We start from the raw sequence: 18,171 nt of genomic DNA on the forward strand, positions 1-18,171 counted from the left end.
CAGTTTCTAGTATGTTTTTCCCCTCTGTAGAACATTGTTCTGTTTTAATCCCAGCTGGCAGCTAAGCACAAATCCAAAACAGAGTTACTACACTGCTATGAGGAAAATTCATTCTATCCTGGACAAAAACAGCACAAACATCTACAAGGCTTGTGGCCTCAGCCATAATCTATCTTATCCTAGCTTACTGTGAAGATTAGACAAACTCAGGGTTTTCAGCATCAACACTGAATAAGGATTGTTCTTACCAAACTGGGGATTTGTTAGAGAATACACCATGTGCAAGTTAGTAATGCAACATACACAGGGCAATGCTCTCTCGCTCCTGTCAAGTCCTTTGTGTTTGTGGTTGTCACAAAGCAGCCTACAACTGCCTGAAACAGAAAAAGGAGCAAAGCACTGCCCCCTGATTAGTGACTGGGCATGGGATAACCCCATGAAGACCCTGAGATTCTAGGCAAAGAAAAGTCAGATATGTGCCACAGTTCAGTCTCTCAGTCCAGCCTTAAACACAGATTTTCATTGCACAGTGAACCCTAACCACAAAAAAACCCCAACTCATCACATATTTCCAGCAAATGAGTCTGTGATTACTACCCTACTCATTAAATATTTCAAAGAAAATCTCTTTTTTTTCTGATGTTGTTCTGGTACCTAATTGCCAGAAATAATGTCCTGGTAATCAGGCTTTTTAATTCAAGGCTGAGAACAAGTTCATTTACAGCAACCCCTCTTCTTGGTGACTGGAGCTAGACACATTTATCCCAGTTAATTTTGCTGCCAGAACAAATTTATTTATTCACCATACAGCCTGCAAAACAAGAACATTATAATCCAATTCCCCATTGCCTTTTACAGCCCGTTAATAATGCTCACTGTCAAAGCACACTGCAGCACCTCAGCCCAAGAAGTGTCTGTGCTAATTATAGCAGAGATTTGCAATTAAAATGTACATAAACAAATAATTTATTGTGCAACAGGTTCAACTACTTTATAGTTTAGTCCTTGATATTTCAATGCAAAAACTTGGGGTTTGAGACGTGCATGGGGGTCCTGGGAATATTTGCCCACTTCTGGTCATCCTCAGCATGTTATAGTAAATGTGCCATGTAAATATACAAGTTTAGGGGAGGTAATGTGCCAGCCAGAAAACGTGGAGGTATTCGAAGCTGTCTAAATGGTACTGCTTTGTTAAAAGCTTGGTTTGCCTGAAAAAAACCCCATCTTTTGGAACAGATGGGCTATTTGGGGCCTTTTGGAAAAGGAGGTTGAGCAGCAGTTGTGGGATGGCTGTCTGCTGGCACTGCAGGGAAAGGCACAAACCTGGGAGCTCCTGAGCCAGATAAAAAGAACACAGCAGGGATTTAAAGTTCTTTTCTTAGGGTTTCTTTGCATAGGAAAGTTTCTGAGAGTAAGCAGAAGAAGTAATAATAGTTCCAGGCTATGTCCCCGGAGAGAAAGCATTGTGGGGGCTCATGGCAGACACGCACAGTCCAGATCTACAATGAAATCAGCAGGTATCAAAGGAAAAAACCCAGCTTTTTCCACTTTGATCAGTTTGAATAGACCCAAAAAAAAGGAGGTGGTTGCAGGTGGGGGCTGAGTCCTGATGGATGTGTCTGGAGTATCCCTTGGAGAGCTTGTAGCCCCTCATGCTCAGGCCTGCAGGGATTCTGGGCACAGCCTCATCATTGCTTCAGCTCCACAGCTGCGGAGCGAGGCAACAGCAGTGGGAAAATATTTTAAATACATTTAAGGTGCTCAGATCCTACCTAGCAGCCTGGCAAAATACTTAATATCCTACTCCCACGCTTGTTTTCTGAGCTCCCTGCTGATTTCAGCATGTGTTTCCCAACGTGGCGAGGTGCAGTCAGCTGGATTAATGCGGGTATTGTGCTGAGTAACTAACAGTATTATGAATTAACCCAAGGTTTGTGTTAGCCTCTTAAGCCACTTGCGTGGCTCTTTGAACATGCACAGGGCTATAAAAACACTAACAGGGAATGAATCAGAATTTCCTCCTGAACAAAGGGCCGCTGTATTTGAAGCAGGCGGCCCAGGGTGAGGTCGAGGAGTCGTAAAATACAGAGCTACCTGCTCTTATTAATATGTCCATTACATTACTGTGATGAATATTAAGGAATTGTTACTCAATCAGACAAATCTGATCCTGGCTGGGACTGCAAGAAGTGTGGTAATTGGTGTTTCCTTGGTGGGAACGAGCAGGTTTGAGGAACTGGGAGAATTTTCCTCCAACAAGCAGAAATAGATAATATATATAAAAAGTAACTTTTTCTCTCTCTCTTTTATATATATTTATATACAGAGATCTCAGGAGCCAGCTGAGGAGAAGGGCAGGTGCTGTTGGAGACAAAGGGTTTGAGGCAATTTGGGGAGAGAGAGGGAAGCACCACAGAAAGCAGGACCAGCCCTGGGGGTGAGGGGGAAAAGCGAGGCTTGGGGATTCATGCTCCCAAAAAGTGATGCAAAAAATCTTGCGCTCTTTAAAGTGTGAGCAAATATAAGGAAAGCAGAATCAGAAATGCAGGAATATTTAAACCAAGCCTAGGCTTTGGTCCACCTCTGGCAGGACCCAGACTGATCCCAGCTTCCCTAGGGAAGTGCTGCCCACCTGCTTGTTCCCCCTTCCTGCATGAAGTGGGCCATGGCTTGGCAGCACATGCTTCCAGTGACATTTTCCTTCTCTCATGAAAGCTGTCACTTTGGGCACCTTGCCCACACTCCAGGCTCCACAAGATGTCACTTCAAACATCAGCAACAGGAAGGAAGGTATGAAAGAGATGGGCAAAAGGAGCAGCGCTAGAGTGCCTGCAAAAATCCCAAGGAATGTGCCATGCTTCCCCTAAAGACTAAGGTACATATGCTTGCCAGAATGCCCATTTTCCTAGTCTTCATAGAGATCTTTTCCAACCTAAATTATTGTAAGATCACCGAGTCCCCCTGAAGCCAAACCCGCTTTTGCCTTTTCACTGTACCCATGGGGTGTAAAGGTCGTGAATCCTTCCCACAAGGAAAAAAGTGTTTCTTGCTCCTCAGAGAAGACCTCTGAGCTCTCCTGTTGCTGGGCAAGAGGAGACATGTGCATGAGCAATGTTGGATCTGTTCTCTCCCACTCAGCAAAAAGTGGATGAAGACAGTTTTCAGTAGATTAAAGACACTTTCCTGCTTATTCAAGGTTTGCCAGAAAACCAACTGCACCTTCAAGGTCTGCCTCCCATCAGCAGTATAAACAAAGAGACCAAAGGAGTGTCTGATGAATAGGTAAGCTTCCCCTACTGCCAGCCATTCCCATCACCTTACAAGAAGCCCTATTTTGCCAGGCTGGTATCAGCCAACCCCCACTCCATTAACATTGGGTAATTAGCATTGAGCAGAACAAGCCCAGGAAAGCCAAACTGCGATTATGCATCTCATTGGAGTTTGGATGCCTCCTAAATGGCTCACGCTAATCCCCACCAGTTGGTCTGGGCTCCTGCAGTTCTAATTGATTTTTTTTCTCCTTGGGCTACATGTTTTGCATAAATAATAATTAGTACCAGAAAGGCAACCCAGCATCACCCTAAGCACTGTGGCTTCCTGTGTCCTCACTGTCCAGCCTCAGCCAGTGGCAGGGACTGCTTGCCACCCCTCCAATTTCAATAATTTGTAGCTAGGGCACTGGGAGGCCAGCGCAGATCCTTTCTGGCTGACAGGGAGCCAACACCTCTTGGAAACAGGGTTGAGAAAAAGCCCCCTCAGTGCCCAAAGGAGATTTGTTTTCTTAAGGGGAAGACATCTCCCTGCTCCCTACACATGCAACCACAGCAAGACGAGTTGTTTTTAAAACAAAGCTCTTTCATCCTGATAAAGTCCAGATGCTCAATCAAAGCTGAGATGGCCACAAAAATAGCTAAGGAACTGCCTCCTGCCAAGTCCAGAGCCCCTGAGCTGTCCAACCATTTAACTAAGCTAAGAAAACAATCCACCTGGCTTAAAACGAAATTTCTCTTCAAAAGCAAACCCCACATTTAATAACAATCATCAGAGAATGAAGAAAAAAAGAAATAATCCACTATTTCTAATTACCTGGAAAGGACAACACAGTTGAATAAACTCATCTCTTCAACCCACACCCAGAGAAGAGACCTCTGCCTTCACAAGCAACGTTTGGCACAATAGTAGAAAGCAAACAACCCATGTTACTCACCACAGCTCAGCTGATCCCTCCAGAAGCCCTCCTTGCCCTCATTTGCCTCCATCTGGCACTAACGGTGCTGATGAACCCCTCCACCTACCAGCTGCTTCCCATCACTTCCACTTTCATTGGTACACCTTGGACAACACCTGTGGGGTGGCTGCAGCTGCTCTTCTGGGGCAGAGTCCAGGGGCTGGTGTTGCTTAAGGCAAAGCAAATGTGCCCATCATGTGGCCTGCAGCCTGCCAGCTTGTGCTCTGGGACATGGGGACAGAAAGGTCTAGGGAGGCTGGGCAGAGTCAGGTCTGGTTCTCATTACCCCAAATACCCTCCCTCCTGGTTTACCCTATGTCCCACAGAGCTACTGTGTAATGATGTACCATCCCCTTCACACCAGAAAAAGGTAGCAGGGACTGTTTTCCCTTCTGGCTCTTTTAAAAAGAGAGAAGAAACCTCACCTCGCCCCAGTGTGGTTCTTTGTACCACTCTTGCCTGAGTCCTTCCATCCCCACAGCACTCACACCCTGCCCACCACACCTGGGGCATGAATACCCCTACATTAGTCAACCTCCAGATATTTAGATCTTTCTCAGGGCTTGTCACACAGCCATGGGAGAACCAGGCAGATTCTGAGTCAGGAGATCAGAAATTTCCAGGGAGCTTCTCCTACAATGAAAAGAAAACAGAGTAAAAGCCTGTGATCACACCTTTGCAGGCTCAGGGTGACACCATCCATGCAGCTCTACAGCTGGGTGTAGGTGCAAAGGGCACTTGAAGATCATCCACTTCAGAGACATGACCCTGGACCACAGAGGAGATGGTAAATTTTCTCTCAGGGGTTGATGCTAGAAGTGTGGAGAAGCTTGATCCCAGAATCAGGGCAGGTCAGGTAAAAAAAATGGTGTTCTTCTCTTTGTCACGGTGCTGCCAGAACACAGCAGAATGACCATAAATACCCCCAAATATTTTTCACCCTGAGTACAGGCAGGAGACACATTCTCCAAAGTGTGCCAAAGACCTTCACTCACCAAAGCTGAGTAGGGAACCTCATCATGACAGTCTTTATAATGTTCCTACAGGACAAAACAGTCCCAAAACTGTGCCTGCCATCCCCTTGTGGGTACATCTCTTCATCAGACCATGCTGACAGTTGTCCCATTGGAGCCTCCTGATGCCACCCCACCATTTGCAGCACCATCCTTGATGTTCTTCTCTGAAGCTGAGATGGGTTTGTGTCTCTTTTGCCTAGTGATGGCTGTTTCAATGCCCCTGAGACACAGCTGCACGTCCTCCCGAAAGGAAGGGGTGTACAGTCCATAAATGATAGGGTCAGTGCAAGTGTGCAGCAAGCCAAAGAGGAAGAAGCTGTGGTTGACATACTCTGGCATCTTCTGGATCATGGCTGGCTGGAACCAGTACCACAAGCCCAGGAGATAGTAAGGGGTCCAGCAGATGATGAAGGTGGCAACAATCACTATGGTCATCTTGAGAGTCTTCATGCGTGCCTTGGAGATGTGGTCGTTTTGATTTCTTGTCAAACCTGCCAAGGAGAGCCAAAAAGATAGTTGAAGATAGGGGAAAACCAAAACAACACAATCATACATGACTCTGCTTCTGCCAGAGAGTGAAGACCATCTCATAATCTGGTCCATGTCCCACGGGAACCAGAAGACAGCAAGGACTGGGGCTGGTAAGTTTGTGCAAAACCTCTTGGCTGGTTTGTGCAAAACTTCTTAGCTTTCAAAGGATGTTGTGACAGGCCCAACAACAATTCCAGCATGGAGAAGTTCAGTCATGGAGGACATTAAAGGGCTGGGATCTACTTACCTTTATTGACCTTTAGCTGCTTACTGATCTCCCAAAGGATCCGGATGTAGCAAATGATCATGACACTCAGGGGGGTGATGTAGAGGGTGGTGAAGGTGAACATGTTGTAGACTGTTTCCTCCCAGTGTGCTCGGAAGCTTCCATGTGTAACACACTGGGTGAAATTCCCTCCTGGGACTGTGTTCAGGTGGAAGAGGAAAAGCTGAAATGGAGAACCAAGGAATAACTCAGAGAGGATTTGGAACAGAGCACCACATCCTGGAGATGCTGCTAGCTGTGCATGGAGAGCACCTCCCTGCTGCTGTTAGACTGGTAGATGGGCTCTGGGCACTCATGGCATATTCTGGTGCTGGTGGAGTCCCCAGATTGGGATGGACTGGTTGGGGATGTTGGGATGGAGAGGTCTTTCTCCAAAACCACCCCAGCCTAGGCAAACTCCATGGGGAAGGCACTGAACTTTACCTGGGGCAAAGCCAGGAGCACGCTGCCAGCCCAGGCAGCACGGAGCAGCATCCCATTGCGGCGGTGAGCACGGGAGAAAGGATGGAGGATGGCTGCATGCCGGTCCAGGCTGATGACCACCAGTACCAGGGCAGCCGCGTACATAGCAAACAGCTTGAGAAAGTTGAGGATCTTGCAGGAGATGTCCCCTCCATACCACTGCACTGTCACGTTCCACGCCGCATCCAGGGGCATCACCATCACTGTCACCAGCAGGTCGGCCAGTGCCAGGCTGAGGATCAGTGGCTGCACATGGGATTTCCTCCTCTTCCTCAGCAGGCTGCCCAGCACTGCCGTGTTGCTGCCCGCTGCCAGCAGGAAGAAGATGGCTGTGATGATCACACGGACCTTTGCTGCTTGGGTGAACCGGGGCTCCACCCAGTACTGGGGGTACTCGGAGGCTGAGACATTGGTGTCCTCCCGTGCGGTGGGGCAGTGGGGAGATGCAGGGAGCTGCTCCTCACTCATCCCCTGCTGAAACGAAAGCAGCAAAGTGAATCCCTTCTTAGGGGCTGTGTACAGTGCTGCAGCTTCAACATATGGACAAGTGGGGAGATGGTGGGATCTGCACTGGAGGTACCAGCAGCAGTCTGTCCCATCCTGTCTTGTTCTGTCCTGCCTCTGCCTGAGCCCTCTGTGTTGCCCATTTTGTGAAGCCACCACATCCCCCCACCACGGTGACCTAGCCTGGCTGCCCTGTCTGGCTCACCCCTGCTGTAGCTACAGTGACTGCTCACACAGACATATATTTTTAGTTCTTAGCGAGGTGGCTGAGCAGCTGGGAAAGCAGGAGTGGTGGCCAGGACCATGGAACCAGTCACTATCTGCCAGCATCCTGCTGGGAATGGGTCATACCAGAGCTGGCTGAGCCTGTGCTGGGGCAGCTGTGCTCTGCTCAAGGACTTGTCCTTGCAAAGGGGGTTTGTAAGCAGGGCTCAGCTTTTTAGAAACCCCACAGCCTTTCCCATTAGTGTGTTAAACTTTAATGGTCCATTTCTGTCTCCAGTGCCAGATCTGGCGTTGTGGGCAAGAGCAGCTGAGAGTAAACAGGCAAGGAGAAGGGACATCCCACATTTTCCAGAGTCTGACAGTGTCTCCTGGAAGAGGATCACAGTGGCATTTAGGAGCCTGGACCTTCCCAGAACCCAAGCAGCACCAGCACAACACCTCTGTCCCTTTCTATTCTGGAGGCAGAGGGGAAGGTAGAACCCTCCCTAAACCGGGGGTGGTTGGGAAGTGATGAGCAGTGTGGTTGTCCCCCACACTTGATTTCATTGCCCTTTTTACCTGAGCAGAACTCACGTTTTAAGGGCAAATACTTTCAACTCCTGTGGCCACAAGCTGTTTACAGTCCCAGCTGCAGGTACAGCACATCTCCTACTGTTTCAAGCACCTTCCTGTTTGCTGATTCGAAAATAGAGCATTCCTTACCTTTGTACAAATAAAGTAACAGCAGAGATTAAATCTGTCTCCCCAGCTCTGCAGGATGGAGATGCCAACACCTTGCAGCAATGCGCCCTCCTCCAGCCCCATCACGTACACCCCGAGCCCCCTTCCCCTCACTGCCTTCACCCCCTCCCTCCCCAAAGACAAATCTAACAAACAAGCAGCAAAAAGAACAGCTAAAAAGCACCAAGTTGCTTGCCTGGAAGAAACAAGAAATCCGTGTCCAGGTCAGGATTTATCCCAGCTGATGGGAACATACCTGGCATCCGCATGCCCTGATGCTGAGAGAAGACGCTCCGTGCCTTTCCCACGGGTCTCCCACCGCTGCGGTGCTGAGTCAGGATGCTCCAACGTTTCCTTGCATCAGATCCCTGCAACAAACCTTGAAGCAGTAAAATTTCCCCTTGCCAGCGGCCAAGCCGGGAGCGACACTGCTGTTAGCACAGGCATATGCAGGCATCTGGAGATGGGAATGCTGCTGCAAACACCCCCTGCACTGGCAAACCAGGAGCAGGGCACTGCGAGTTGGGCACCTATGGGCAGCCTGGCTCAGGCAGCCATCATCACCCCTGCCCTTGTTAGCTTAATGAGCTGCCCACTTAATGAGCAGGCAGCAGGGATGATGACAAAGCCGCTGTAATGCAAGAAATGGCCAAAATTCAAAATGTTGTGGCCAAATGTGGCTCCATCAGGGATAGGTGCCAACACTCCCTGTACTGGTTTGCTATAAATACAGGAAAATGAGTTAATTATCCTGGGAGTTAGTGATGAACGTCCCGTTGCTCAGACAACCGAAAGACTCGCAGACACGCGCACACACACACACCTCAGAGATGCTCCTGGACCACATGGGTCCGTGGACACATCACAGGTACATGCCTGGACTGGAAATGCTGTAAGGAGGGAATTAATAAGGGGAAATGTGGTTCATTTTGCCAATTTAATGACTACACTTTTTTTCCTGCAGTCTATCAGTTCCCATCATGTTTTTTTCTGTATTTCTTGCAGCATAACACGGTGAGAGGGAAGGACCTTGGGAGGGACAAAGAGCTCACAAGAGCTTAAAAAATACAATGTGCAATGTGAGGACAGGGAGGGAAACTGAGGACATGCTGCTCTTCTGGCCAGCAAAGAAGCTGTGGGGATGAAAGAGGGACAGCCCCAAGCCCTACTGGGGCCAGAACTGGCAAACACACTCCCAGAGGCTTCACCGGGACTTTAATAACATACAGATAGATCTTCACATTTTCCAGGCTATTAAATTAAAGAGTACGTAGTATACAAGTCCCTGCAGATCTCAGGCTGGCAGTGGTGGCTCTGCATTGTTCCCCAAGAGGAGGAGATTCCCTTTCTGGAATAGGTTTTCCATCATTAAAATTATTCCCACTTATTTCAGAGGGAAACGCCTGAGCTCTGAGGGTGGTTGCACCATCTCTGAGGCTGCTGTGCTGGCAGGAGTGCTCCCGGGCACAAACAGAAAAGATATTTTCCCTTTTTCCAATTTGACTCTTAAGTCTTTGTGGGTTTAAGAGTCAAATGTGTGGCAGAGGGACCAGCTCCTGAGACCCAGGAGATGCTGCAGGCACTGGACCATGTTTGCCCTAGAATCCCCTAAACTCTCCATCACTTCTGCATGGAGCTGCCAAAAGGGATCAGGATGGAAACTCTCTGTTCAGAGCCACAGAGGGCAAGTCCTACATCCAAAGTGCTTTTCATACAAGGAGAAAGAGGGAAACAGACCCTGCTGACACTGCGAATGAGCACCAGCCAGCCCTGTCACATGGGATTGGACTGTCCCCATCACCTCCTTACTGATGAGGGCATCACCCACCAGTACCTGGGGAATGAGCCTAGCCCTTGGGGGAAAAATAGCACAAAATCTACCTAGAAATTGGGTGGAAGCCTGTTTGTTCCAGCAGCCACCTCCTCCTGACATTAGGTTCTTGCTTAAAACTGAGATTAATTTGGCCCCACATACTCATCTTTATTTTTCTTTTCATTTAGCCCTTTGCACCTGCAAAAAAGCAATTAAATAGCAAGTAAGGAATGTATTCCCTGTTTGTCCTTTGTCCTGGCTGATGGCCTTATTGTCTAGAAATGTCCTCTCCATCATCCATCATGATGCAAGAAAGGGACAGGATTTTTCTTGGGAACTGTAAGCCTTGCTCATGCCACAACAAAGCCTTTAGTCCCTGTTCACAGAGGATTTTTTTAGCATACCATCACACAGAAATGTCCTGGGCATGCATTAGCAATAAGTCTTATTTTAAGGGTGGGGTCCCTTATTGAAATGACTGCTTTTCTCCAGCGTTTGCACAGTAACCCCCTTGTGTTTTCTCTCTTTTTCTTTTTTTGCTCATCTCCTCAAAGGTCAGTTTGGATGTTGTCTGCATGGCAGCCTTCAGCCGAATCTCTGAACACTGGTTTAACGATCAGAGGGTTTTGGTGTCCAGGATTAGGAAACAGTGCTGGCAGGCAGGGCTTGTTTCCATACATCCCAGCTTGGGTCTTCCAGAAATCTCCTCCTCTTGGGATGCTGCCCCAGTACCTCCCCAGAGCTGCAGTCCAGTGCTGGGTCATGAGGGGACATAGCATCCCCCAGCGTCCCCAAATAGGACTGGTCTCCTCAAATCCATATGGATCATCCTGGGATGCTGGAGAACACAGAAATCAGGGACCACACTGGGTAATATAGTCAGTGACAATTTCTGCACGAGTAGACCTTGAATAAACATGCAATGCTGTGTTTTTCCATCGGACACCCTGTATATACTGGGATCTCATCCAGGGAGAGCAGCGTGGGATATAATTTTCATTAACCTATTGCAAACATGGGGAAGGGAACCTGCTGCTGTTTATCGTAATAAATCACGGCCGGGGGCTTGGCTTCCCAAAGAGAAAAACTTGTATTTTCCTCTCTGAGAGAAACTCCAGTTGCTGGTTGTTGTGGGGGGTAAGGATGGGTGATTCTTCTGCTGCACTCATCAACCACACCCTCCCCCCAGGCAGGTGCTTCTGCCAGGCTGGCTGCCCAAAAACTTCCCTTTATTAAGAAAAACCTCATGATTCCAGAGCGTTTTTAATGCTGATTCTTTTTTTTCCCCCCTGTAATTCTTCTCCTTCTTCTCCAAACCTTGAATTGTCTTAGGAGCAGCTCATCCAAGGAAATTTTTGTCTCATACTGGACTCGAAACAGAAAGTCTAGTCAGGGACATCTGACATGCAATGTTTTTGTGAGTAAATACCAGCGTCCATGAAGTCATTTCCCGGGGTTAGAAATGAGCTCACCTCTGGAACAGCTTCTCTTCTTACCCAAAGTTCACAAGTCAAGCGATTGGGAAGCTCCCAGTTTTTCAGCCTTTTCATTAAATAACAGCATCATAAAAATTAGCACGGTGCCACTGTGCTGTAAGTTACAAACTAGTCTGAAACGGGGCATCACCCCAAATTCCCCAAAATCTCTGCAGCAAAAGACAGAGACACAAAGCCCAATGATCACCAGGGGTAAACCAGCACCTCATTCTGCCTGCTCAGCCAGCCCTGGCCGCCCTGCTGAACCTGCCAAGGAGGGATGGTAATTGCTGCCGCTCCTGGGGATAATCTGGATCACCCCATCCCCCTCCTAAAAACCCGTGTTTAAAGCAGAGGGAGGGCTCTCTCCTGCCTTCGGGGCTCAATTACTTTGTAAACTGTGGTTTTAGACCACTTCTTGGTGAGACAATGGTCTGTTTCTGCTCCGGTTTTGTGTATCAAAACCTCATTGATAAAAACCCTTCTCTGCGGGGTATCACATCATCAGACAGCGGTACAGGGAAAAGCATGCTCAAACCTGCTGCAATTCCCACCTTTCAATACCACAGCCTGGTGCTTCTGATCCTGCTGAGATCAGATGTCCAGAGCATCATTCCCAAGGGTTCCCCAAATTTATATCTTCCCATGCAGAGCAGCAGCTCTCAGGGTCTTTCCTCCGTCTTTCACCAGGACAGGTCTACTAGAGAAACATCCCCCTCCTCATCCTTAAACTGGAAAAGAAAGAGGAGAAAATGTATCACCCCATACCAAATCCTGAGGTCAAGCCCCAAGAAACGTGGTGGGATCTGGTGCTGAGCCCCATCTGCTCATCACCAAGCAATAAGATCTGGTGTTGTGTATCACTGCTCCACTCAGTTCAGCTTCCCCACAGCAGCTTTGCTTTCCTGCCCAGGCTGGAATTTATTTGGGGGGGGAAAATATTTGGGAACTTTCACCTGGCACCCCAGTCCTCAGTAAAGCAAGAAAATCACCCACAGGGTCAGTACAGGGGCCATGGGTCCCCTTCACCTTCAGCACTTACTGCCCTAACGGGGTATTTTTCTTGAGCTGGAAGAAATGATGAAATGCCAATGTTTTCGTTGTGACTAACCATGGAAGTGAACAATTTTGCCCTTGTATTTGGACAGGGTTTAGTTGCTCTCCTTGCCCTTGCCTTCCGTGCCCTCTTTTATCCTCTGCTTTTTTTATTCCCTGTGGGACCTTGTCCATCGTGTTGCTCCAAATATCCTCCCTCCAAACTCTCAAATAGGATTGTGTGTCCCAAAGCCATATTTCACTGCTCCCTTTAGATGCTCCTTCCCAAACATTGGCCAGATTCAAGGGCCGCTCTCCTCTGTTGCTCTAGGGGAGAGGTGAGATGTGGGGAAAGCTGACATCCCTGTGGGACCATTGGCAGAGTTACACAGGGCTTGCAGGAGCAAAAAGCAGTGAACACCTCCCCTGACACCTCTTTCTCATGAGCTTCATATCTCCAAGCAGTTTTCAAAGTCTAAAGATAATCCTGGGTGAACTTTATGCAGGCACATGATCCTTCTCTATGCTTTTAGGAAAGGATCAGTGTCTTGGTGGGGACAGACATCATCAGTGCTGAATTTAATAAGCCAGAGGGATATAATTTCTGCTCCCCAACCCTGCTTTTACCCTCATGCAAGAAATGTGCTCTGAGCCAAGCTATGGGACTGCAGGAACCCAGTGACTATCCCTTAGGATGAGCATTAGTGCTGACATCTCCCCCTATCCAGATTTGGCCTCCCAGGGAGGTGTTTCTGGGAGCCAGCATTCCATCTGCTCCTGCTGTTTCTGCAGAAGTGCTCATCTCCCACGCTGCATGCATGATCTGCTCCCAGCAGTTCTTGTCTCAGATGGGACAAGGTGCTCACAACCACCAAGAGCTGCCAGGCCTTCCTTCAGCTGCTCTTGGCCCCACCAAACCCTTTGGTGTGCTCCCAGCAAACACAGATTTACCCTCCAGTGAAAGCTGATATGACCATGTATTCCAGGGGGAATCCCAGCAGTGCTGGAATTAGCTCAGCAGAGAGTGGCTTTTCCAAGCATGTCCTTGGCATAGTGCACGAGGTCGTGAGATATTTTACATCTCCGGTCACCCCCATGACCACAGGCACTCCAGGAAGGTGAGGCATTTCCATGCTCTCTTTTGCCAGTGAGGATTCTGGGAAACTCTTTTGGAGCTGAAATCTGGGGGTGGATCAACCCCAATTACCCCAGTCCAGGCACGGCTTCACATTGCTCAGTGCAATAATTATCTTGACAGAAATTCCCACGTGGTTCAACGAGGAGTGCCCACCACCCTCATGGCTCCCCCTCTTCTCACCTTTCTGTCCATTCCATGTGGAGGCTCGTCTGAACACTAAAAAACACTTTTTACTCAAAGCTTCACTTTCACTGCCATCACTGTTACTTCTGGTCTGACTTACACAGCCTACACCTCTCCAATGTGCTGCCAGTGCAATCCCTGCAAAACAGGAGAAAGACAAAGTGGAGGAACCAAGCCCTACCTTGCACACTCATGGATGAGGCAGGATTTTTGCTGGTTTTTTAGGAAAAACTGGCTGTCATTTTGCTGGTGTAAATCACTGCAAACCTGCCCACTTCAACTTGGTTTATAGCAAGAATATGGAGGAAAAGTCACAAATGAGACCAGGGATCACCATCCCATGTGTGGGAGGCTGCTCCCCATGCCAGCATGGGTGCACAGCCTGGAGTGCATCCCAGCCCAAAGCCAATACCCATAAACAGGAGCAGTAAATCAAGGATTTCTTCAGGAGAAATTAATTCCCCAAATCAACATGGATTTTGACACAGGATGGTCTTTGTCCATCCAACCCTGTCCAGAGCTAAAGCAAACAGCCAGTGAACTGTGGGTTGGAGCTCTGCTCCTGCCCTTCCTTTGCAGTGTAAATGTCCCCATTGAGGTGCTGTCCTGGCTTGGACCTGGCCATATTCCCATCACGCCTGTTCCCATCACGCCTGTACCCATCCTGTGACCGCTTTTACATCATTGATCAGAGGTTGTGCAATAGCTCAGGCCCTGCCACATCTGTGAGCAGGATGTTCCCCACACCATGATGCTGCCCTGCAAATGTCCCTGAGAGGCTGGGATATGCATTATTCATAGAGGGCTTGAAAATAATAGCCTTCTCCATCTTGAAGAGAGTTTCTAAGTGAGTCAGAATTCTTATCTTAATTTCCTTAGCTCAGACACATAATTAAAAAGGGATTCACTATTGAGGCACTTCTGGTGCTCTCACAGAATCATGTTTTCTGATCCTCCAAGCTCTGACTGAGAAGGAGAGACAGCAGATATGGCCATGGCACCTAGGAGTGAAACACCAGTAGGACCTTCTGCAGTCCAGGACATCCCAGTGACTCCCTCCCCAGGGTATGTGGGTCTATATGTGTGCAGCAGGGTGTAAGGTGACAATCCCTGGATACTCCAATAGCAAACATGCCCTGAAAAAGCACTAGGAAAAGTCCTTTTCCTTTACAGATGGAATCATGGAACAGAGGGCACCCTCTTTTACATGTCAGGGGTGAGTTGTGTGCTCTTCTGCTGACAGCAGACATTTGCAGGCTTACCCCGTGGAACAGACCCCACAGCCAGCACAGACACTTACTGTCTCCTCTCTTCTGACTCTTTCACCACTGCAGAAAAAGCCTTCCTGAGCTCCAGAGTTAAAATCAGTCTTTCCCTGGATTCTGGATCTCCTGGTGTCCCCACTGTGCACTGCCTTTTGTATCTGTTCCATAAATGATGTTTATGGAGCTGAGCACTACTGAGCCCCAGCAGAAGCTTTAGCTCTGCTAAGCAAATCCTTCCAGAGGGGAAAAAGGTCCACTCACTCCTTTTCTCCCAGTCACAGCCTGTAAATCCTCATCCACACAATGAAAACAAGCTCCAGTAATTCATTTTTTTGGCTCTTTTCCAAAGATTTTAGGCCGCTGGACTGCGATTTTGTGCTGATGAAGCGGTGGAGGAGGGCTTAAGTGAAACAATATTGCGGTGGCTGTGAGGTTTGCTGGTGTTTCAGAGCTCAGAGAGAACCTCAGGGACCTGCCACATCTCCAAGTTCTCCTACAAACCATGGAAATCGCCACTCCGGCTCCCGGGATAGCAAAACAGGATTTAAAAAACAACATTAGCCACCCCTGGAGCATGGCTGGAGAAGTGCCGGGAGCCAAGTGCTTAATGAAATCCCAGCTCCCAACTCTCCCTTCTAAACCACGCAAACTTCCCCAAAGTGTTTGGGATGGAACAAAGTCATCAATCAGTTATTTTAACTCCCATCTCCGTAAACAGAAGCAAGCCCAGAAACATGCAGCAGGGGAAAATAACCGTCAGCTCCCTTTGGCAGAGCGGAGAGGGCGCAGGGAGGGAGGACAAGGGCAGCCGGCAGGGAATTAGGCATGGCCTTGACCCAAAGGGGATTTACAGGCCTCACAGAGAATTTCAGAGACCCCACAGCCTGTGAATTCCACATGCAGCCCCGAGAGCAGCCTCTCCAACCCTGCTATCCTCCTGGCATGGTGCAGCTGGCTTTTGGGGGTGGTCACTCAGCCCATGCTGTACTAGAAACAGTGGGAGGCATGAAGAACCAGGATGAGCGTTACTAGCCAGTTTTCCCCTGGATTTATTAGATGAACACAAGAGAAGTTATGGATACAACCACAAAGGAGTGTGGGGAGGGAGATGCTGGCACCATCTGCTGTCACACTCCTCTGACGCTGCCCCAGCCTCAGCACTGGCCAGAGGGAGCATTAAGCATGGCAGCATTCACATAAATATCTTACGGCTTTGTAATTACACATCAGTGATGAAACCATGGAAAAAACCCATGAGATTTGGGTAGGCTCCCCAGCATTAATCCAGGAGGGGAATGAGTCCAAGAGGCTGTGGATCTGCTGCTTTCTGATGGGAAGCAGCAGCCTTAGGCAGCTGAAGCCACTGTTGATGGGCAGAAAGGCAGGAGCAGTTTGGTCTGGGATGCATCCTTGTCATTTGCCACAGGTACTAGAGCCCTTACAGACTACCCCAGGCGTGGGGCAGCCCCTGACTTGTCCTCTCCACCCCATGGGTTGGGGTATTGTTCACCTCCAGGCAGATGGAAAGCATCTCCCAGAGCCGGTGGTGCTCAGCACTAAGAACATCTGGGGCTCTTCTCCAACTGTTCCCTCCAAAGTCAGCCACATGTCGGAGCTGCAGCAAGAGATGGTCAAGTCAAGAGAGACTGTGCAAACGAACTTTTCTAGAGACTTGGGGTTGGCATGAACTCACATGTCCCAAACCTGATCCTAAAGCCACCCATGTCTCCAGAGCTTGTCTTGAAGGAGACATGCTAGAGAGAAAACAGACATGCTGAGGAGGCTGCAAAATCTCCTGCAGAAATGCCGGCACCTGCACTGGGTTAGAGCTATTATCCCATTTCCATAACGTAAGGAATAACATTTTATTCCTTTTGCAGAACACCACATTTCCTTATCCAGCAGTGTGACCCATAGAAATTGATGCCAGGATGTGGGCAAGCAGCTGGTGGTACTGGAGATGTCTTGCCAAGGCATCAGTGCTGCTAAGGCTTAGTGTGGGTCAGCTGTGGTGGGAGGTAGGTTCCCGGGGAAGATTAATTTCTTGCTCTCTGTCTCCTTCCCTTTCCCACATCTTGTCCTCATCACAGAGGAGAAACAAAGACGATCTCCGTGTTTATGTCAGAGGTCTGGAGCTTCCAGCTCACTGGGCACTCCTTGCCCACCAGATAAACACTCTGCCGTTTTTTGGCACATCTCAGGTGTTTTTTCCTTTTCCCTTGTAAACATAAACAGGAGCTGGTGTAAGGTCATCGCTGATTATTTTTTATGTGACATCTTGATCTGTGTTCCTCCTCCACCACTCCCTCTGGCAGCAGGGCTGACAAGGATTACTAGGAGACAGCTTGGGACACCACTGGCCCCGACTGGCTGCCCCAACACCATCCCCTTCTTTTGGGGATTGCTCCTGACACATAAATAACATGCCTTCACATCACATTCCTGCAGCAACTCTCTGCACAGTCCAGTGGCTCCAGGGTTGCATGCATGGGTGGCAGCCACTTGCACAAGGCCACATGCTTTTGTCAACAGCCAGGACCCCTGTGTCCATGGACCAGTTGCCACGAGTTACATGAGAAAAATGTGGCTGCAAGGGGAGGAAAAGCCTGGAAGGCTGAAGCTAGACTTGGGCAAGCAGGAAACTCTGGTTAGGGGTCATTGCTAGATCTCCCCATGGCTCGAGATGCAGTCACACTCATTTACAAGGATGGTCCTGCCTCTGCAGCTCTGTGCTACCCCGGGTGTTCAAACTAATCCCACTTGCTTTGTCCCACACCCTCACATCCCCACATCATCCTCGTTTGACCCCTGCCAGAGCCAGCACAGGGGCAGAGGTGGGCAGGCAGTGCAGGGAACAGTGCCCAGCTGAGCCATACCCCACATCTGCAAAACGGGGCAAATCCAGGTGCACTGCTGAGTGGGCACCACGTTTGCTCCAGAATGTGTAAAGGCAAAAAAGCATCCCCAAAACTCATTGCCTGTTCGCTGTATCTCCACCTTCAACACTCAGTAGCATCTATTTCAGATCCAGACCCCGGGTGAACCCCTAACACTGACGGTACTGTGCTGGGATGCAGTGCCCACACCAGGACGGGGTACCCACGCTGTGCCCTGTCCCACCACCAGCTGCAGCTGCCACGCCGTGGCATCGCCACAGGTTTCTGTTTACCATCACCTTATTAAGGGATTATTCCGGCTGCGGTTCTCTTGCGCGCCCGATCTGTTTGTGCTCGCGGCCGGTGGCTCGCTGCCATCCCCTAAGCTACACGCCGGGCTATATAAGCGACCTC

General features: G+C 49.0%; 1 protein-coding gene across 1 annotated transcript; it reads right to left on the reverse strand.

Moving 5' to 3' along the window:
• Window positions 1–5,308: 5,308 nt before the first annotated feature.
• LOC136366767 (gonadotropin-releasing hormone II receptor-like) lies at window positions 5,309–6,991 on the reverse strand. Its single transcript, XM_066328028.1, has 3 exons — window positions 6,485–6,991; window positions 6,023–6,224; window positions 5,309–5,735 (listed from the first exon to the last, which is right to left on the reverse strand). Exons 1-3 carry the CDS (start codon window positions 6,989–6,991, stop codon window positions 5,329–5,331), a joined length of 1,116 nt encoding a protein of 371 aa, XP_066184125.1. The 3' UTR covers window positions 5,309–5,328.
• Window positions 6,992–18,171: the final 11,180 nt, after the last annotated feature.

The sequence above is a fragment of the Sylvia atricapilla genome, chromosome 13 (assembly GCF_009819655.1).
Source record: "Sylvia atricapilla isolate bSylAtr1 chromosome 13, bSylAtr1.pri, whole genome shotgun sequence".
NCBI classification, from domain to species: Eukaryota; Metazoa; Chordata; class Aves; order Passeriformes; family Sylviidae; genus Sylvia; species Sylvia atricapilla.

Excerpts from the sequence above, each read along its gene's own strand:
- LOC136366767 (XM_066328028.1), bottom strand. The coding sequence starts at position 6,991 with ATGAGTGAGGAGCAGCTCCCTGCATCTCCCCACTGCCCCACCGCACGG. Across the intron at positions 6,225-6,484 it reads TGCTCCTGGCTTTGCCCCAG|CTTTTCCTCTTCCACCTGAA; the intron begins GTAAAGTTCAGT and ends TCTCCATTTCAG. Across the intron at positions 5,736-6,022 it reads GCAGCTAAAGGTCAATAAAG|GTTTGACAAGAAATCAAAAC; the intron begins GTAAGTAGATCC and ends TCTCCTTGGCAG.